This window comes from Nothoprocta perdicaria, unplaced genomic scaffold (assembly GCF_003342845.1).
Source record: "Nothoprocta perdicaria isolate Ctin4 unplaced genomic scaffold, notPer1 scaffold_109, whole genome shotgun sequence".
NCBI classification, from domain to species: Eukaryota; Metazoa; Chordata; class Aves; order Tinamiformes; family Tinamidae; genus Nothoprocta; species Nothoprocta perdicaria.
In genome coordinates this window covers 1,744,427-1,766,331 of record NW_020454194.1, presented here as the reverse complement: position 1 = coordinate 1,766,331, position 21,905 = coordinate 1,744,427, and the positions used below count along the sequence as shown (strand labels likewise).

The 21,905-nt window shown below is 44.1% G+C and overlaps 1 protein-coding gene across 2 annotated transcripts in view; it reads left to right on the top strand.

The window, feature by feature from the left end:
* The window catches only part of TBL1X (transducin beta like 1 X-linked), a 136,563-nt gene extending 124,565 nt beyond the window's left edge, over nucleotides 1-11,998 (top strand). For both annotated transcript variants that reach the window (XM_026047159.1, XM_026047150.1), the window contains exons 11-16: nucleotides 3,125-3,246; nucleotides 4,514-4,588; nucleotides 6,700-6,827; nucleotides 8,013-8,178; nucleotides 9,162-9,263; nucleotides 10,401-11,998. In XM_026047159.1, coding sequence (XP_025902944.1) covers nucleotides 3,125-3,246; nucleotides 4,514-4,588; nucleotides 6,700-6,827; nucleotides 8,013-8,178; nucleotides 9,162-9,263; nucleotides 10,401-10,427 — 620 coding nt within the window. In that variant the 3' untranslated portion in view covers nucleotides 10,428-11,998. The remainder of the gene's footprint in view (nucleotides 1-3,124; nucleotides 3,247-4,513; nucleotides 4,589-6,699; nucleotides 6,828-8,012; nucleotides 8,179-9,161; nucleotides 9,264-10,400) is intronic.
* The last annotated feature ends 9,907 nt before the right edge of the window (nucleotides 11,999-21,905 follow it).

The window sequence follows — 21,905 nt, the reverse complement described above, 5'->3', positions numbered from 1 at the left end:
GCAGTCTATCCGCATTACTGGACTGCAAAAAAACCAAAACTAATAGTATTATTACATGTGCTGTTTGTCTTTAGGCCGTGAGATGTTGCTGAAGTGGGGTGTGGATAGCCTGACATTTTTTCAATTTGAAATTGGCTTTCACAGTGAAGTAAAGGAGTTACTTAAGTAAATTGTTGAAAGGCTGAAAATACAGGCCCAGTATAAGGTCCAGTAGTCACTTAAAATCTTTGCTTATGAAGTGGTAGGAATCTTTGCGGTCACGTGAGTCTAAAGCCACAAAGACCTCGCCTCATCCTTGCATCACTTCTGCACCTGAACCAAATAATAACAAATTATTTACCTGTGTAGGGTCTGAAAGCCGTGTCTAAACGAGTTTTTAAACTTTTTAACAGCTAAAATTGTGGTCTATACAGAGTACAGTCCTCTTATCAGATATTCATGAGGCATATGGAGATAGCTGGCCTAGGCATAATGTAACATTTCGACGGTGCCCTAAAACAACTGGTTTAGGTTACAAACAAGTGCACAAAAGTGACGTGTTAGAAACTCTCATCTTAAATGAGACTCCTGTGTCTAAGTGCTGAAGGCCTCCATACTATTGATGTGCCCATGTGGCTAGGGTTTTATAGGCCAAATAGGTGATTATGTGGAGAAGTAGCTCATATCTAAGGTTTCATTATTCTCCTGCAAAGTTTTAGTAGCTGTCAGAGAACACTCCATCAGAAAACACATTTTCACCGAGCTTATTTATTTAAAGTGGAGAAAAATAATCCAAATTTCACATCTACTGACAGAAGCATACTGGTATCTATGCACCCAGGAACAAATTTTAAGTGGTGCAATAAGAGAGCTTTGTACCATCTAACTTAAGTGCTCTGAATCACTCAGAGCAGATGTTTAATTCACTCCACTTTTGAACTTCTAATTTTAAAGCACACATAGCTTTGATGAGTAAAAGCTTAAATGAATTGACCTTTACTGTAACATTTTACTGTTCATATTTATTTTATCTGCATTTCCTCAGGTTTGTTGCTGCCTTTATTAGATGGCATTCTAACTGCTTTTAAGCAATTGGCTGGTAACCTGGATGTTTGGAGACGCCTCTTTGGCAATCGGATTACTTGCATCAAAAACTGTTTGGTAGTTTTTTCTAGACCATTTTACATTATGATTTATCCACTTAACATATAATGAAATACACCAATAAATGAATTGACATTAATTGTCAGCACTCTTTGATTCAAATTATGCTGTAACACAAATCACTTTAGGTGCCAGTAGCTCTCAGAAAATTGCTTTTGGACTCATGGATATTATAATAGATATTAGCCCAAAGGTGCATTGCTATTAATAAAGACAGCTCTTTTGTTTGCTCCGATACAGTAATATGGACAGAAAAACAGGCAGCTAGAAAAAACAAAATTCTTCACTGCTTCCTGATCCCCATTCATGTAGATCAGAAACCACAGCAGGAATCTGCCTTGCACACAATTTCCTTTGTATTTTTGCAGAGTAGAAATTCCTTAAATGACACACAGAATTATTGAGCTATTTCATGAGTATGCTAAAAAATATTTGTATTTGAAGCTATTTCAACCATCACTTCTCATTTGAAGAACTACCTAGTGATTCAGGGGGTAGCATGATTCATTTTATAATTCATGAATATAAAAATAAGAAAAAAGCATATTTAAATGTAATATGTTTGGCAGAACAGATGCCTTTATGCTATAAAAGTATTTCACTGCAAACATTTTTTGAATAAGGAATTTCTTCTTTTCATTTTAATGGTAAACTTAAACTATATTGTTGACACTTTAATTTTTTTTTCTTATCTGCTAGTCTCATTCTGACGGACCCATTTACAATGCGTGTGTGCTGTAATGAAAATTCCTCTAATTTGGCAAATCTTATTTCATCCTCTGGAGGGCAGCTAAACACTTTCCTAGTATAAGAGAAAAATAGCAAGCAGCAGTGGCAGCAGTTACAGAAACACACACAAGCTGTGTATGTCAGGAGTTCCCACATGTGTGCTCCTATGCAGGTTTTTTCTCTGCAGTGACTTGCTATGAATGTTGATTTCTTTAATATTTTCAGCGAAGTGTGTGTGCACTGGCACCCGGGTTACATGTTCATGTGCTATCTGTCTATGAAAGTTTCATTAGACCAGTCTGAACCAATGCCAAAGCCTCCACAGAAACTCCTCAGGTAGCCTTTATGTTAAGTCAATGCCAAACCAAACTAAGTTCACATTTTTTTTGGGGTAGTTTTCGCCCAGATAACTAGCTGCACTGGCTTGTAGAGGAGTTCCTTGAATGCTAGAGGTGGCACAAGAAATCTGAGGCTGGGAGCAGGAAGGGCAAAGGTGTAAGCAGGATCTCCCCCTCAGCATCCTCAGCTAGTTTGTGGATGATACCAAGCTGGGTGGAGTGACCAACACTCCAGAGGGTGCCATCCAGAGGGACCTGGACAGGCTGGAGAGCTGGACAGAGAGGAACCTCATGAAGTTCAATAAGAACAAGTGGCAGGTCTTGCATCTAGGGAGGAATAGCCCCAGGCATCAGTACAGATTAGGGGTCGACCTGCTGGAAAGCAGCTCCACGGAGAGGGACCTGGGAGTCCTGGTTGACACCAAGTTAACCATGAGTGAGCAGTGTGCCCTCGTGGCCAAGAAGGCCAATGGGATCCTGGCTGCATCAGGAGGAGTGTTGCCAGCAGGTCAAGGGAGGGGATCCTGCCCCTCTCCTCAGCTCTGGTGAGGCCGGTGTGACCCTGTGCCACATGCTGTAGGTGTCCCTGCTTGAGCAGGGGTTTGGACTAGATGATCTCTAGAGGTCCCTTCCAACCTCAACCATTCTGTGCTTCTGTGACTGTTTTACTCACTGTCATCCACTTTTACCCGAAAGAGCCTCACAAATAGACATCATACGAAGCACTCAGATTGTCTATTACCAGAGAAAGAGTCCTGTTTGCCTCTCAGCAGTCCCTGTCCAGTTGCAGGTGACAGACTCACAGCTATCTTTTAGTCTCCTTGGTATAAGGGGTGACAGAAGCAAAGTAATTTTGGAGTAACCGTTTCTTTGCCGTGTTGCCTAACACTCCGTGCGTTGTTTGCACTCCACAGCTCCTGCTCTGGATGTCGACTGGCAGAACAACACTACTTTTGCCTCCTGCAGCACGGACATGTGCATTCACGTGTGCAGACTTGGCTGCGACCGTCCCGTTAAAACCTTTCAAGGACACACAGTGAGTTAAGGCCAAAACACTGGTGATGATGCCACAGCAGCATGTAGCAGTGGCACCCGCTGACGGGCTGAGCAGGGTATTCCTGCACCAAAGGTGCTGCACCTCATTGCTCCCCCAAATCCATGCTCTTTGGGAGTGACCCATAGCCTGTGAAAAGGGATCAACTCCTTAGATCAGTCCAGGAGGCAAAACGTGTAGCTTAAACCAAGGCCTTGTTCATATGCAGCATGACCTGCAGGCAGAAGGCACATTAATAAAGAGGATTTTGTTTTCCACTCTCTTAATGGCCTTTAAAAATTAGTGAATGAGTAAGGACAGAGCAATTTACTGCCATTCTTTGGATTTAGAATCAATTTCATTTAATGAGACCGATTTAGGATGTATTTCACTCCTCTTTTCCCCTCTTCTTTGCTATTTAATGGCCATCAAAGGCTAGTTTTTCTAGTTTTCATTCATGAGAAAACTGCCATGATATACTGACCTGTAAATTATTAACTCCCAGAGCTATTTATCTCCCCATTGAGGAAAAAAAATCTACATTTGGGGACCTTTAGCTAGTTTGTGTGGATAAATTGGTACTAAATTGATATTTCCTGGAAGATTGCTGCACATTCCTATTAATGGATTGATTTTGTTTATTATTACATGAAGTGTATCGTTTTGTATATGGGCCAAATTTTGACTTTAAATATGTGTGTGTGGTTTCTTTTAACTGATGGGCAAAGAAAAATATTTCCAGTATTATTGTCACTAAGACCCTGAGCTGGCTCATGATTTCTAAAAGATAATCTTTCCCTGTTTATAAAATGCCTTTTTTTTTTCCCTCCTCCTGTTATTATATATGTCTGTCCCTAAAAAAGGGCAGGGAAAACTTACAATCTGGAGGATACACTGGACTCAGTTAATTACCTAGAACTGGAAAAACTGATGGAGAAAGAGTCATAAACTGCTTAATATTCCACTCTGGATTTCATGTGCACACTCTTTAGAGAGATCCCAGCCCTCAGAAATCTGTAATCAACTCCACGAAACTCTAACCCATCTCCCCCAGGATTTTCTATTGCAAATTTGTATGTCCAAGATGCAGAGGATATTACCTTAGGAAATAGCTGGCTTTCCAGAAGAAGTTGGTGCTGCATTGCCCGTCAGCTTGATGAAGCCCGAGGCAGGTCCCTGCTGCCGGCGGGGACCTTGGGGGTCCTCTGCTGGGTGCCGGCCCCTTGGCGTGACCTCAGCACTCACTTGGTGCAACTGTGCTTCGTTGCAGAACGAGGTTAATGCAATCAAATGGGACCCCTCTGGCATGCTCCTAGCATCCTGCTCCGATGACATGACATTAAAGGTAATTTACTTTCCATTTCATCTGTTCAAAAGGTAAAAGAAATGAAGTTCTCTCTCTTTTTTAATCGACTGCAGCATCGTAGCACTGCATCAGTAAGACTATATAGTTTAAAAAATATGTGTGTGTCTATGTATATACGTACATGCATCTGCTTGCCTGTCAGTAGAAGCTCTTTCCCTACACTAAGCAGACTATTTGTTGTACTTTGTAAAGAATATAAAACCAAAGAGTTTTCCCTTTGAAGTCTTTCTTCTGCAAGCACTTTTGTTGGAATAACCAATTGTTTGAGAAGCCCTGGCATAAGCCATTGGCAGGGCATGTCCATGGAAGGGTCGCGTCAAGCTCACCAAATCACTGAACCATTCTCTGAAGGTGCCTCAATTCATCCCCTCACTGTGTGAGGGGCCTCGGTCAGCTCCACTGCTGATTTACCCGAGAGGTGCCTGAAGTTGGGGAGATTAATCCAGCTGCTGGCACACAGGTGGCTCCACTGGCCCCGTCTGCTTCCCAAGCAAAGTAATGAAGGGAGAGCCTGGGCTGGCAAAGCTGCTTTCTACAGTAGAGCTGGTTTATTGTTTGTCTGTTTGTTTTTTCAGTCCAAACTTTCCCCTCAGTCTTGTTCTCCTTTCCCAAGGCCATGGAGTGAGGCCTGTGCTTTGTGACACAAGGGCCCTCCTGCCGCGCTGCAGAACCAGATGCCAGCACAGCTATTGTTTTGCGCTGTTTCCTCTGGGCAGAGCTAACATCCCTAACATAACATTGTTTCTGTGGATAGAATTATACCCGGAATACAGATTTCAGTGCTAATTACAACTCACACCCCTTTCCACTGTGGACTGACAAAGCTAGAATAGATGCTTATAGCATAAACACAGTCTATGTAGAAGAACTAAAACGCAGAGAGCTGCAAAACTTGTGAGTGTAGGTAAGACCTAAGTATACAGCTACGTTATGGACATCTCCTGTTAATCTCTTTTTGTCTTTGCCACATACCCATTGGGGACTTAATCCCTCTGCATTCGTGATAGAGAACTCCAGGTTACTCACAGAAATGCAAAGTTACAGAAGGGAGGCCTAGAGGTGGCTTGAAGGGAGCACCTCAGGACTGCAGTATCAGGCAGTAACAATAAGTCTCTGCTAAGCAGCCTCACCCAGTGGTTGAACGTTTTTTCCAGTGTCCAGTTCCATGCTATGTTTTCAAAACTGCTTTGGCTCAGTGTTGTTGATACCAGTTCAAATTTCTGACCACCAAATCTGGCACAAGACCTAGGGGGTTTCTGTCACTGGCCTCGCCTGTTTTAAAAACAGTGATGGAGGTTTCAGATCCTCTTCAGGCAAATACAGCGTCTCTTCAGTTTTCGTCAAAATTAATCTTCACTGTCTTCATTTTTTCCCTCAGTTTTGAGGTCCAAACATGGTCTCAGATGCTACTGAAAATTCAGCATAAAAGCACAATTTTCCTCACAGTGCAGACCTTTAACTGGAGAATTAAAGTATTACTACTTTTCTGATCTCTCTGAAACTGATGGCAGTTTGGGTTATTTTCCCTGCTGTGAGAGATTAGCTCGTTCTTCTGCTTTTCTTAATTATCTGGAAAAAGATGTAGTGAATTACCTGGCATGTCTATTCAGCATATTCTTTGTCTCTTACTAAATTATTTAGCCACGCAACACTGCATAAATAGCAGATGTTGTTCCATCATCCCTGCAGTTACAAAACATGAAGAAAACAAGGGGAGTTTGGGAAAAAAGAAAAATCCAACAGTGAGAAAAATCTCACTGGCATAAGGGAAAACTCCTGGATTTTAAGGAGTCATGGGACCCGATTCTAATTTTTTAAAATAAGTGCTATTGCTATCCATGACTTAACAAGTTAGATTTCTTCAACTAGAACTTCTTCACCTTCTGTGCGTTTCCTCTAACATGATTTCTCTAATGTACATGCGTTATAGGCAACAAACTGCTAGGTTAATAAATTCAAGTTAAGTCATGCATTTATATCTAAATCGGAAATAAAGAAACATCAAGAATAACACAAGAATAAAGGGGACAGAAATAATTTAGCTGAGAATAACATTGCCATTTTTCTCCTTCATAATTCCTTTGGCATAGATTTGGAGTATGAAGCAAGACACCTGTGTACACGATCTTCAGGCTCACAGCAAAGAGATTTATACTATCAAATGGAGTCCTACAGGACCAGGCACCAGCAATCCAAACTCCAACATCATGTTAGCAAGGTAAAAATGCACTTTTCCTCTTACCAAGAAAAAGGAACATCTTTCTGACATGCAGTTATGCTGTTCTCATGATGTTGCTCTTCCTGTGGACAATTCCAGTAAGCCAGCTGCACATCATATTAACGAGTGTTTGCACTTGCAAGTCAGGGGAGAAATACAAAGGGAAAGAAAACACACTGGGAAAAGGAAGAAGAAAAGGGAGGAAAATTGAGCCATGATATTTAATTTTTCTGCTGTCTCAATTAGAAGATGGTAAATCTGGCACTGAATCTTCACATTTGGCAACTGGCTGTTATAAGTAATTATATATAATGAGACAGATGGCAGCCTATTAAACCACTTGGAGTATGTTGTAACAAGGGTCATGCAGCTCACCTGTGCAGATACTGACTGTTTTTATAGCCTTATTAACTAGCAGACAAAAGCTGAAACTTCCACTTAAAAATTCATTCAAAAATTTTATTTGAGTTTAGGAAGTATCATTGCTTGTAGGAATGCCAATTGATGGTCATACTACTGGATTAACAAATCAGTTTCTGATGTCTTTGTTTCAGGAAAAAGATACATCTAATTTGATTAATTTATTTCATCTTCTCTTTGGGAAAGGACAGGTCAAGGGGTAGGAAAGAACTTTGCTTCCTTAGGGTTGTTCTTCTAATATGGATATTTTTAATACTAGTTACTTCCCTTGTCTTTTCCTAAGCCCACAATTTGGGATTTAGGCATACTGGGGGAAAAACATCACTGAAAACAAAAGTGAAAGAACTGCAGTTCTAGAGAATTACATAAATTTAAATCATTGGATGATGGAAATCCTTTAGGAATAAGATTTCTCTGAACAGTCTGTCCTATAAATGACAACATATGTTTAACTTCTTCAATAACAGCAGGTAGAATCTCAAAAAAGAGAGGGTTGGCCCTGTTTGGGATGATGATCTGATCCTACACACAACATCCCCAGCTCAACTCAAGGGTCCCCATACAAGAATTCTCTCTGTGGATATTGTGCCTGCCGTGAGGAAGGTTAAGGCGCTAGTGAACGTACGTCTTTCTGTTTGAAACGTTGCTTCCTGCTTAGCAAAGAAAAGGAACCCTAGTGTTCTCTGCAGATATGTACAGCATCAAACTGCAAGCTGATTAATACCCCAGGTAACACAGGTTTGTGTGTGTTTGTGCTTCTTGCAGCGCTTCGTTTGATTCCACTGTTCGGCTGTGGGACGTTGACCGAGGAGTCTGTATCCACACGTTAACAAAGCATCAGGAGCCTGTCTACAGTGTAGCTTTTAGTCCTGATGGGAAATATTTAGCCAGCGGGTCCTTTGACAAATGTGTCCATATATGGAATACTCAGGTACTTCTTTGATTCATGTAAAAGACATCTGTTCTAGATGACAAATGAGTAGTAAAAACTTAAAGGGAAAATATGTGTTTCTCTGAGGACTGTGCCCTGCCAGACAAGGTGAACCTGATTGTACTGATACAATATTTTTGTGCTGATATAAATCCCAGCGTAACAGCTGAGTCTCTCAGGGGAGTGAGGTGACTGTCCAGGGCTGCTAAAGCTTCTCTCTAGGCAAAACCAAAAGTGTGCAGGAGAACAGGTACAGACGGTGAAGCAGAGGCAGGGGTTGACTCTAAGAAATAAGTGATAACCTGTATTCAGCAGCAAAGTTAGCTGGAGTGTGAGTCCCATGCTCCTGGCTTATAGTACCCGATGAAAGGATCGTAGATACAAAGGATGAACAATTGGGGAATCCTCTGGGAAAAGGCAGTGGGACGTTGAGTTTTTCCCCAGGAAGCTGTTTTCCCTCCCGCCGTGGGAGCGAGCTGGGCACCAGCTCTCCCTTCCCACCCGGATTGTCCCCCTCACGGGAGCGTGTGTGCCGTGTGCCCGGGCGCAGGAGCGGTGCAAGTTCCCCACTCCATCGGGTTTTCCCGGGCCTGGCGATGCCGCCCACGAGGGACATTTACTGCACGAGGAACTGAGGGAAGTGCCGGGGCCCCTCACGGTGGGGTGGAACTGTCGCCCCCCTGATGCTGCACAGACGTCTCCGGGCTCTGCTCCTCACAGCCAGAACGAACAGCCAGCCTGGGAGACGTCGGCTCAGCCCGGCTCCCGAGGCCGCTGCCCCCTCAGCGTGCATGGGAAGCGACATCCAAGGCCCCTATCGTGAGCTGCCTTCTGGAAAACCCCACTGCTCTTCATTATCAAAGTCCCCCTCACTGCCACTCTCTTCCCTTAATGTCTTGTCACTCAGACAAGAGTCTTGTCACACAGAGAGAATAAAAAAGAGGTCATTTCTGTGACTAACTTTGGTTGCTGTTTTGCTGCAGAGCGGAACCCTAGTACATAGCTACAGAGGCACCGGGGGCATCTTCGAAGTCTGCTGGAATGCAAGAGGAGACAAAGTGGGAGCAAGCGCATCAGATGGATCGGTAGGAATCTGTGCACAGTGTAAATGCTGACATGGAAATTGCTGCTCTGGAGAGTGCGTCTTGCCTTGCTGCCTGCTCTGGACAGAGGTGGAGGGGTAGAAAGCTCAGGACAGAATAAAGTAGAGCTATGGAGAATATTAAAAGTGCCTCCTGTTCTGAAAGGTTTTGAATACTGGGAGGTGATGGTGCTACTCCAAAAGAAGAATGCTTGTGGAGTAGGTGAATCTTGCTGGAGAGGGGAAAGATTTGAAAATACATATTTGATAAGAAGAACAGGAGCAACATTTCTATCCATTGTCTTGCCTGTCGAAATGTAAAGAAAATCACAGCAGTCAAATGTCTGATCAGTAATTGCCTTGGGACTAAGTTTTACCCTGCAGAAGTTTACCTAAAGTAAGAAATTTTCAGCAGTTTGTGAAAAAAAAAAAAAAGATCATGTGGTAAAGGGGAAGTATTGCTTTGCAGATACTTCATATTTATTCATCATGAATGATAGTAATGATAATTCATTGCTATCATTGCTGTTAATTTTACTTTATGAAAATGTCAGTACAGCGTGAGCAGCTTGCAGGGACATGCAGATGTTAGAGCACACTCTGTGGCTTTTCTAAATAGCTCTTCTCCATGGGTGGCAGGCTCAGCTTTGCTCCAGAGCAGTATTTCCCGAGCTTTTAACTTCAGGATTCAGCTGCCTGAGCTTAGTGGTGGGGCAATTGAGATAGTGCCATGCGTGGCTTCCAAGAACTGCTCCAAATGAACATGCTCCTCGCATGGAAGTAGGTACTTATGCTTAGGCAACTGAATAGAATGGAATATCCAAGCTTATCTGGGGTGTGCAGTGTCGCAGATGTGTGTTTGTTCTAGTGAAACAATATGTTCACTCAGCTTATTTTGTTTTTATATATTTATTTTATGTAACTTTATTACATGGTTTTCACTCATTTCCTCCCCTATGGTTTGTTTCCTTGCTTGAGCTCAGGCAAGCGGGTGCTTTAGCCAGACTCCGTGAGGCCTGGCAGCGGGACATGCTGGTTTGTTTCAGCCGCTGGCTGGTCAGCCACTGTGTGGGCCACAAATTCATCTGCATTCCAAGAAACCTTCCAAGATGGTTCTTAATCCCGAGTCTTTTCTCTCCAGGTTTGTGTTCTAGATCTGCGGAAGTAAAGTGAAATGTTTTAGAAGAAATTTCAAATGGACCAGCAGTGAATGTGTGGGGAGAAGCACTCTTCAAAACTATTCTTAACAGCTCCAGAACTTTACGAACTTGAACAAAGTTAGAGTGTACCGTGAAACCAACTCTCCCTGGCCACAGGTGTCTAGTATTTTGTCCGTAACCTTCATCAAGGAGTAAAAACACAGTCACTTCAGAGGGGGAGGGAATGGTTTCCACCTGGAACATTCAGCCTTGGAAGCATGAAGCCACCAGCTAGGCATTGCACTGTTTGGTTTGCGTCTGAGAACTTGCTCTGATGGCTGGGAAAAAAAAAAAGCTGTGCCAAAAAAAAAGTTAATAAAAAAAAAAAAAAAAAAAGAAAAATGCTGTGATAAACCAAAAGGGAAAAAAAAAATCCTCCTCCATGCGGTGTGTATTTTTTCCTTCCAATTTGGACACTACAGTTGCTCTCCCAAAGGACGTTCAAAGACCAGTTTGTACTGATGAAATGCTCAACTTTGTAATCACAACACTTTCTATTTTCTAGACTACTTTTTTTGTTCAGTGGTTTTTCTATCAGCTGGAATATTATAGCCTGGAGGATCCCAGGCTTAGGATGAAGCTTTTGTTTCCTTTTTATTTCTCCCTTCCACTCCCAACTTCTCTTTTTTTTTTTTTTTTTCCTTCTCTTTCTTCTTCCCGTTGTTTTCTTTTTTCCCTGTATGCCCATAGTAGATGCAGCCAGGTGGACATGACAATGAAAATTTTTGACAGACTGCTTCTCCTCTCTTCTCTCTCTCTCTCTCTCTTTTTCTTCCTTTCTCTCCATTTAAAAAGAAAAAAAAATAATCCTCCATGCTTCAGATCTTAGCGTCTCAAGGGCACTTTCAGCAAATTGTGTAATAAGTGCTTTATATAAGAATGCAGTGCTGGGGAAGATTTTTACAGGAGAAAGATGACTTTTAACAGAAAGAACCCAGTGTATTTTTGGAAAAAAATATTTTTTATGTTAAACACAGTTTTAAAAGCCTAAACTGGCCACCAAATGTAGACCAGTTGTGTTATTCAAGTAAAAAGAATGACACAAACAGAGTCCGAGGAACATGAAAGGTGCAGTATCCTTTTTCTCGTCTCTCTCAGAAAGTACTGTAAGAAAAAATGCCATTTGATACAAAAAAAAAACAAAAAAGAAAGAAGGAGCCAGTTGTTCATTGGAGTCCTTTTCCAGCAGCCAGATGTTGGTGCGGGCCGCTCTCGGGTCCGGGGCCGTTGGTGGCGCAGGCCGATGGAAGGGAGCGCGTGCGCGCGGCGGGCGCACGTTCGTCCTCGCTGGGGACAGGGGCCACCCCACGTCCCCCCACAGACACCACTGGGTCCTGCCACAATGGTGCCCAGCAGCTCCCACCTCCTCCGCTCATCCCCATCCGCTCTTTCCCAGCCGGAGGGTCGCTGAGATTTCATCACCGGCCTCACGGGCCCCGTTGGACCAAGATAGCGTGGACTGCGCTTGTCGCTGTTGGCGAACGGATCCCGCCACGCTCCTGTCCTGGTCCTGGTGAGCCCCATCTGACACAGGCTCTGCCGTTGCCTCTGGCCGCGTGCGGAGCTGCTGCCGCCCTCGTGCACCGGCTCCGTGCTTGGACCTTCGCACGTGTGGTTTAGGGCAAGCCCTTGGTGTTATGCACAGGAGACAGCTCGGGTTGCTATATTAGGTGAGGGTGTGATTTATGATACATGGATTACTCCTCAACACCTACACCACCGTGACGTTACCGTGGCCGAGGTGATGGGAGTGACAGCACAGACTTCCCGAGTGCCGCCCGTGCCGTTGGGGCGGGTTTCCCTGCGCGGGTTAAGGCCGTCTGCGGTGGTGCCTTCGGGAGAGGTCGGTAGCGCAGGAGCGAGCGGCGGGTCAGCAAGGGCAGGTTGTGCCCGCGGGCCGGCGAGACGCGGCCTCAGCACCACCCAAGCCCAGCCCAGAGGCCAGGGCTGGTAACGTGCGCAACAGCAAAGAAGCAGAACCCCTCTAAAGCCACATAGCACAAACGCTGCGATTTCCCAACGCAGAAACGTCCCGCTGGTTTGAGCCCAGCTGCTGAAGGGTGATTCGGTGTGAGCAGGGACAGAACCAGGCACCCGATGGTGAAAACGCTGCTGCGAAACCTGCCGAGCATCTCGGCATCCCGGAGTTCATGCTGTGTGTTTTTCTCCTTTGTTTTGCTCTCTTTACACTTGTGTCTGTACCAATATCTTAGTCTTCTTGGTGGAACCACTGTCAGCCTCAGCCTCTTTCCTCAAGATACACATTTGAAAAGGAAGAAAAATAATGGAAATAAATTACTGCTAAAAGGGTTATTTAGTCCTGAGGTGAAGATGATTATGTGGGATTTTGGTTATTAATTACAGTTAGGCTTGTTTGTAATTTATATCAAAGAATTGGACACTGGAAGGTATCACGGATTGTTTTTGGTGTTAAATGTGTCTGTGTGTTGTATTTAGTTTTCTGCTCCAAGAGCACAACTGTAGGTGATCACGCAGCAGTTTTGCACTATTTTGTAATAACCACGTGTAGCTACTAATTTAAAGTCAAAAGTCACTGCCTAAAAAAAAAAAGAAAAAAAAATAGTTATTAGAAGAGAGGCTTGAATTTGAAGAGAAAGGTTTATTGTGGTTTACAGAGCGCGGTCGAGTTGACGATCTCGTTAGAATCGCTGCACGCAGGTGGTTCCCCTCTTGCCCGGCATTTGTCGTTTCCCCGGGAGTGGCAGCTCGGTACGTGTGCCGCGTCCGGGACGTGTTTCGTGCTCCCGTCATTCTGGCCTCGCAGTGAGGACACCCTGTGTCCCTGCCAGGCTGCACGGAGGCCGCGAGGGACGCGGCCGCAGCCCAGCTGCGCGGCAGCGCCCGCCTGTGAGAGCCCCACGGAGGCCGTTTGAAAGCAGCGGTGGCAAAAAGCTGGGAAATTCGCCCTCCTGCCCCTCCAAAGCAGGCAGATTCGCAGAGGTCCGGAGGGAGGTGACAGCCTGGAGATAAAACAAGGACAGGGAAGGAGAGGAAGGCGAGCGGGAGTCGTGGTCATAGGGGCCGCAGTCACAGAGGCCACAGTCGCAGAGGCTGCGTTGCAGAGACCACGGTTGCAGAGGCCACGGTTGCAGAGGCCGCGGTTGCAGAGGCCACAGTGGCAGAGGCCGCAGTGGCAGAGGCCGCAGTGGCAGAGGCCGCGGTTGCAGAGACTCGTTTGGACCAGGCCCCTTGTTCCTGCGGCTGTGGGGATGGGCGAGCAGCTCGGCGCGGGCTCCGCTCCGGGCGCAGGCGGCTGCTCGCCAGGGCCCTCACGGGAGCGCCTGCCCCCCGGGGCATCACGGGCTGTGGGGCAGGAGAGCGGGAAGCAGCAGGCTGGCTGGAGGACTCGGGCGGGTTCTGGGTTGGGTTTTTTTTTTTTCACACAATATTTTGAAATTTTTGTTTGTAGTTCTTAGCAATGGAAGAGCAATTGAAAAAAAAATAACAAACAAAAAGACAAAACTAAGAGACCAAACTGAATTGTGAAACCACCAAGAGGCTTCTTACTGGAATTTTATCTTTGCTGGCTGCCTGGAACTGGCCTTGAAAGAAAAAAAAAAGGGACAGATTTTTGAAAAAACACTCAGCTCCACTGTTTGGAAGGATACTGAATCTTTTATGTGGAAACACTGGGTCCCTTATGGGGCACTAAAGGGCCTGACTTACAGGGTTACACACACATTAACCCCATGCTACATCTTAGAAATTTCCTTTTAATTTGTTTAAAAAGAGAAAAAAAAATAGCTAATTTTAGAGCCAAGTGAAGTGCACTTTGTCAAATGTAAGGGTCTGCTTTGTTTCTGGGTTTCTTTTTTTTCTTTTTTTCCTTTTTAATTCTTCCTCCTTTTTTTCCTCCTTTTGCCTTTAAAGAAAATGTGGTTCTTTGTCAAATGCAGAAATGTTCTTTCAGCCACTCACTGAAATTCTGAATTCTGGCTTCTGCAGTTTTTATTGTCTGTGTCAGACTTGCAGCCAGACTTGGTTCTCATTTCAGCATTTCCCAGGTTCTGTTGAAACAACATCAACCCCTTATTTTGTTTCTCCCCTGCCCACACTTTCTTCAAATTCACCTTGTGTATTGTAGCTCATTTGTTTTAAGGAGAGAATCAACAGATCATATTCAGTGTCTTGAATAAATTGCTATATTTTGATATTAGAGAACTTTGTGCGTGTTGTTCCTTTTTCTTTCTTGACTGCCTTGCATCCTGCGTTTAAGGGTTGGGAGTGGGCAGGGGGACACATTTGTTGTCCAGTTTTACTTTCCCCAAATGGTTCATTTATTGGCCATCCCTCACATCAAAGGGAACAAAACCGAGAATTACTAAGTACTGGCAGCTAGTAAAGAACTACCCTTAACCCTGTGGGTTAACGTTTTTCCGGATAAAATAAACTTGCCTCTAAGCTGAGCTAGATAAATCACGGGTTCTTCCCCAAGCTGCCACGGCCTCCTGTTCGGGGAGCTGCTCGCGCAGCAGATCCCCATGCAGGCAGGCGCGTGTCCCTCGCTGTGCAAAGCGGGCAGATCTCCAGAGGACATCGGGTGCCCTGGCTCATGCCGTGGGGTTACGGGGCAGGTGTCTACCGTTTGGCTGTTCAACGTGCTGAGAAAAGGGGGACACCCCATCCCATCCCATCCCATCCCATCCCATCCCATCCCATCCCATCCCATCGCCCTCCCGGACCAGCGCTCCTCCATCCTCCTGGGGCCTCACAATTCACAGCTTGTTACAGTTATTTTTTATTCCACAAAACAGTCCCCATGCGGTGTCAACAGTCCCCACACTACTTCATGCTGTGTCAATATGAAAATGTGAGATTTTTGTTTCATTGCAGTCTAACACTGAGCCATCTCATCTAAGCCAAGGCCAAATGATTGTCCATGGCCTTTGGAAGGAGTTGCCACCCACATCCACGCTGAGTCTAAGGTGTCACATCTTCAGACTTCTTAGGTATTTAAACACCTAGAGCCTGTTCTGATGGTTTGCACAGTATCACATCATCAAATGCTCACAAAACAAAAGACAAAATAATGTATTTTTGTGCAGTTTTTTCACAGTCCACACTGTCGAATTTGCAGAGCATTAATATACAATTAATTCCCTATAATTTTATTATTTTAAAGTATTAATACAGCTATTACTGTTCATCTCTTACAAGACTACTAACCACCAGCAGTCTTCATAAGAGTTCCTCAAAGTGAAACATGTAAGGAGAAAGAATATAGATATTGTGAATGTAATGCTTTAATAAATGTCACTATGTAGTAATTGTGCCTTTACCTGCTCCTTAAGTCAATGCTATATTAATCTTAATTTTATTCATATTATTTCCCATATATTCCACATTTCAAGAAAATGTATTACTGTCAAACTAACAGTTCTTTGTTTTTCATTTGTTTATCCTATAAATATTTACTTATCCTCAACAACTTAGACTCAACAAGCAGGGCTCAAAGTACTGGGCAATCCTAAATGCTTTGCTTCTTGCTTCTGGCAGAGCACAGTCCAATAGGAATATATTTGTTAGAGCTGTTCTATTAAGAGGTTGTGTTGCAGTATCTCACCCAAACCACTTATTTCCTTGACATCTTTCTACGTATCATTTTCCATAAAGGAAAGATCAGTGACAGCCATTATGAGTGCCTTCAACTTCATATCTAAGCCCCATGCTCTGAGAAGCATTTTTTTTTAAAAAAGCTTTGAAGTCTCTTTAAGTGAAGAAATGACTCATTTGGCAGGGAATTTATCATCTTTGCTGACTCTTTTCCAACAGGAAGGAAGATCTTTGCTTCCTTAGAGATAGTTTTTTTCTACTTCCTTTGGAATATACAAAACGAAAAGCATACAAAATGTAGTAAGGACAGGAAAGCAGCTGTATCCTCTTTTCCTGCTGAAAGATTTAACATCTTTTGCCCTTACAGAAGGAGTCTCGACTTCAGTGTCTAAATTTCTCCATACAAAGGATCAAGAAAAAGATTCTACTCATCTGTTTCCAAGCTCTCCCCATCAAAAATGGGGACAAAATCGGCACCCTTAACACAAGGATAATTTGTTACTGTAAGAAGTGCACCACAAATGAGAAAGGATTTAGAAGCCCTGATATTCTGACATCTTAAGGTTCAAAATTACTTCTCCATGCTTCCAGTTAGCTTCTCTAAAAGCCAATGGAGTCAACTGAGGGCTGCACCTCACCCCACTGGGTTGCAGTTCCTGAAAAATATCTCTGTGTCTTTGTAGAGGACCAGACACGAAGGCCAAACCTATGATGGATTTTTTGAGGTTTCTGATCCATCGCAGCACATAGTGTCCTGACAGGGTGATCGAAACAGGTCGCAAGCCATTACAGACCAAACCTTCAGCCACTGCGTTTGAGGCAGACAGATTCCGGGTCTCCCGAGAACACCAGAAGCCCAAGTGGAAACCTCAGCCCTGTGATGTTGCCACAGTTGGAAGTCCTGGGCGTGGATTCTTTTCCAGACGCTACTTTGGGGAGAATCTTGAGTTTTGTCCAATGAGAAGATCACCGTGTCTAATTACCCACCCACAGACCTTCCTTCAAAGAAGACGACAGGGGCAGGGCCTTGGGGTCAGGCAGCCCACACAAACACACAGCTGCAGAGAGGAGCTCCTCTTGTCCCTGTCCACATTAAAGGTCTGAGTCTCATGACTTGCACAAGGAACACAGATGAGAGCAATGCAAAATTGAAATCTTTCCAATTACCAACTTCTAGAATGGCAATCCTATTCCTTAAGTAGAGAGACATTTCTGAAGAACAGCACATGGCCTATAGCAATCTTTTTGCAGACACAAAACATCAGAGTGTGGCAAAATGCTAGATCTTCTAGATAGACTGGTTAAAAATGATAAAGAAAAAACCTTGAGACTCTCTATTAGACACTGAAAAAAAAAAAAAAAACAAAACCAAAACAAAAAACCCCACAGATTCGATATACCTGGAAAGGCAAATCAAGTTAAACTGAGCTGTCACTGGTATTGGAATAGCCCCCACTGCTCATGACTGCCCAAATTTTCTGATATCTCTGGAGACTGGTGAGGCTGACAGATTCATTGCATACATCCCTGGGGACCAGCAAAAATAATTTCAGATAATACAAGAGACTAACCTCCAACCTGCTTTTATTTCTGCAATGTTATAAAGCCAAAACATATAATTTATTATTCACCCTTCTTGAGAAAATATAAAGTTACAGTATTAAAGGTTAAGATGTGCACAGTAGTGTGTATGTGTATGATTCTGTGTATTTACTTTTTAAAGGTTGCTTGCATGTTGGATCTGAATATTTATCAGTTTATTTCACCAATCTCAAAAAAAAAAAGACAAGAAGCAAGTCCTACTATTTTTAAGTCACTTTTAAGGGCTCACCTGGAATAAGAGTGGTCCCTTTTCTAAGGATCTAAATAGTAGTATCTTGATAGAATAAGTTAAATAATAATAGCATTTTTATCGCCTATCAATGTGAGATATATGGAATCAAAAATAGATTTCTTTAGCCAGAAGTACCAGAACAACAAGTGCAAAAAGTGACAGTCAATAGGTGGAACCGTTAGCAGCTTTCCCAGGGAAGGGACACTACCATACAAATCGTATATAGTAAAGCAGAATTTTGATTCAATTCTTTTTTTTTTCTTTTCACTATGAGAAGACAATTTTAGCCATCAGTATTAACAAAATGTTTGTGTTTATCTCGTTTACCTTGTTTCGTATGTGAAGTAACTGAGTGCTGAAGCTCAAGTAAGTTTACAGGTGGGTATAAGCGCGAGGACGACAAGCACACCATGAGAACCAGAGCATAGCACCTACCCCAAGCCATGTAATTCTTATATTCATATAAGGTGGGGGTACCCCTTTGCTTATCAGGTGAAGTCTGAAGCCTAGATTTGCTATAACGGGTACTGCAAAGGGAAGTTACACGTGACACTTGCTTAACAGCGAAGGTTTAGAGCGTGTAACACGGACACGGCATGTAGAAAAGGGAGAAAAATGAAACACTTCTGCCATTGCAACATTTGTTTTTCATTTATGTCACTAAAACTAATATCTAGTAGAGGTGCCATGAAAAAAAAAATCTTTAAAAAGTGTAAAAGTTTCCCAGTGCCATGGCCGCAGCCTCGTGACGGGAGCGTTGCCCTCGTAGGCCCGGGGGACACCTGCACGGGTCCTGGCGTCGGATGCGGGAGCCCTGATCCCGGGCGGCGCGGTGCGGGTGCCGAGCGCCCACGGGCACCCGCACACCGGGCTGGAGAAATGGGCAGGGCTGAACGGGCATCTCCCCGGCTGGGTTTCTGGCCGGCATCTCTTGCTTTTTCTTCCCTCCCCCACCTTTATCCAAGGAGTATTTAATGTTACAAGCGGAGCAGAAGCACCGGGATGGGGAAGGATGGGACTGGCTTTGTGGCAGCAGCAGCAGCAGGAGCAGCGGCAGGAGCAGCACAGGGATGCGGGTGTCCCAGCTCCCTGCCCCGGAGGAAAGGGAACGCATCTGAAATAACAGGGGAACAGTTCTCAGATCCTCGAGACTGTCTTTGTGTCTTCAGCTCACCCGCTCATGCCTCTCACAGCTTTCCAGTCATTCAACATCAGCCTCATTACCATTTAAGTCATATAGCTCACTCGAGAGGTAGATTTCAATTGTACTAGCATCAGAACCTAGCAAACAAAAGAGAAAGGGCTCTATTACATTTAAAGATATTTATTAAAAGGAAACATTGTCTTGATCAAAAATATTTTGCCAATGCAGACTTTTTTTTTTTTTAGTTCAAGCACTGTATGGAAAGAATCTTGGTCTACTGGCTTCAGACTGTAAAATCCCCAGGATAGAGGGAAAAAGCCTCCTTATCTGGCCTCTGCCTTATTGTTCTCCGCGTAATTGCATTCCTGGGCAATGGTTGACTGCCTCGCACCCTGGCTTAGCAGAGCCGGGCTGTTAAGCGGAGCACTTAGCCGGGCTGTGGGAATGTCTGTGACCACTGGCAAGTCATGTCTGGTGCCTTGAGCAAAGGGCTTGCAGGAGGAACGCGGTGTCCTCTGTCACATGGAGGCGCATGACTCGGGCCACACTGGGAGAAGTCCATTTCATTTCCACATGAAATGTGGTCTTTGCTTGAGTGCTTTAGCCTAAGGAGACAGTTGCTCTTGATCTTTTCTTTTTCTCCCAAGGAAATTCATTCAGGATCTTCTGCAGCAGGCGGACACGAGCTGATGCTATCATGAGGCTGCAGCTCCATGAAAGCTGCCAGTGTCTCACCCCGGTGTTTGGCTGGTGCCCTCTGAGGGGAACACAAGGCAACAAGCTATTCCCCACAGCCCAGGCAGAGCTCACACCTTACACTGCAGAGACAAAAACACTTCACTGGTTTAAACACCTGCCCTTAAAACCTATCTTTTTAAATAAGCACAATAGTTTGGCTTTTATGTTTTCAAGCTCTTTCAGGAGGTTGATGGATATGTCACAGATAAGAGGTTACCTCTCCTGTCCAGAGGTACCTGGAGAAGAAGAAGAACCCAAGCAACAACCCACTTATGCTCCGTGTCCACCTCTGCTATGCTGTGTGGCAGCATTAAGTAGTTCACAGGAGACCACAGGAGAGGAAGCTGGTGAAAGGCTAGGCTGGGAGTAGGCCACAATCGAGGACTTCACTGACCAAAACGCCACAATTCTGCTCCCCAGAAGGAAGCAACCCACAGTCACGGCTCTTCTACAGCCCTTAAACCCCATGCCCAGAAGGAGGCATGGTCAGATATCTGAATCCCACCCCAGGGGATCGTCAGGGCACAGAGAGAGCACCAGAGTCATGTAGGGACCTCTGCCCAGGCTGAATCTGCCTTCTCCAGCACCCCATGTGAGCCCAGAGCAAAGTCCTGCTTTGACAAGGTCCAAATTTCACCTACAGAGATGCTGGGAAGTTTAAAAGGCTTACTTTCAAACCCTAGGATCCCAAAACACTATGAGCCCCATGAGCCGCGAGTTCCCCATAGGAAGGAGAAGCACAAAGCCTTCTCACCGCGTTCCTCACAGGACCATGGCCACCAGGTAGGCGAGCTTGTCCCCTGCTACTTCCTGCCACCGGGTGACAGGAGTGCGGTATTGCTGCCAGTAAACCTGGGCCTGCGTTACAATAAGGTCTGATAAGGAAAGTATGATAAGCCCTCCCTTTCACTCTTGAGAAGTGGAATCCTGAAAGGCATTTCAGGATCTCCTCATTTATAAACGGATGACAAAAAATCCTTCTATGTATTGGTTTCTAATGAATGTTTATGTGGATTTCACATGGCTGTTTTTCTACTATATGCAGGCTACACAACCTACTTTGTTGTTTTTTGGGCTTAGACTTTTTTTATTTTTTTAAATCAGGCTTCATAGGGTAAATTTACCTATTGTCAGTTTGACATTATATTAAGATTTTAAACATACTATCCCCTTATAAATATAAGTATAAATATAATCATCCTCAAAAATATAATTGACATGATTGTCATTCAGAGGCTTTATAGAGGGAAGCACAGTAATACACACAGCTGCTGGAAGTTGTATTTTCCAGCCTTATTGGATTCACATTTCCAGTTGGGGTCTCCTTCTACTGGTGAGTTCACATCCATCAGCTGCCATCGGGGGATTCCAGGCAAAACAATGCCTGGAATATCCTGCTCTGTGATATTCCTAAGTGGATTCAGTCTCCAGATTCCTGAAAACTCTCAGACTAGAAATGCAAGCGTCCATCCCTCCCATCAGTCTGCGTCTAATACCTGACCCAAAAGACCTAGCAGGGCAAGGGTTAGAGCCCAGATCAGGTCCCAAAGGGCTCCTGCTCTTGCCTCTGATGAAACTGTCATTAAAGGTGACACCTGGGGCAGTTCCTGAGAAAAGCAGGCCTAAGTGATGAGAACTGAATTAAAGCTATGATCTGTTTTCAAAGAAGCCAGCACATTTCATCACATGACAACAGGTTTTGATCTAAAGTAAAACTGGGCTTAAACCAGAAGAACAGAAGCTCGTCTTGAGACACAAATGCCTCCTTAAATAAAGATATTTCCTCACCAAGCCACCAGGTCTTTAATCTGTTTAACCAAACAAAATGGAAATGTGAACTGAAAACTTTACTCCTGTGCAGTTTCCTTTGAAAAAGTTACATTCTTTCCACAGAAGACTTGGCATAAAATGTACAAGAAGAAACTCCTTGTTGGGTGGAGAGCTACTATCTGCTGAGGCACAAAAGCAATCACTGTCAGTCAAGCCATTTCTCTGTCTCTGCTAAGTAAGTGCAAAATACCCCGCACTACCAGCCAAACTTGTAAGCAGCAGCTGATCACAGATGGCTTCAGGTGATCGAATCATTGAACTAAATTTTGGAATTATTCTGACTTCTAGTGGCTGAGACTTTTTGTTTGCAAAATCCTAATCTTATCT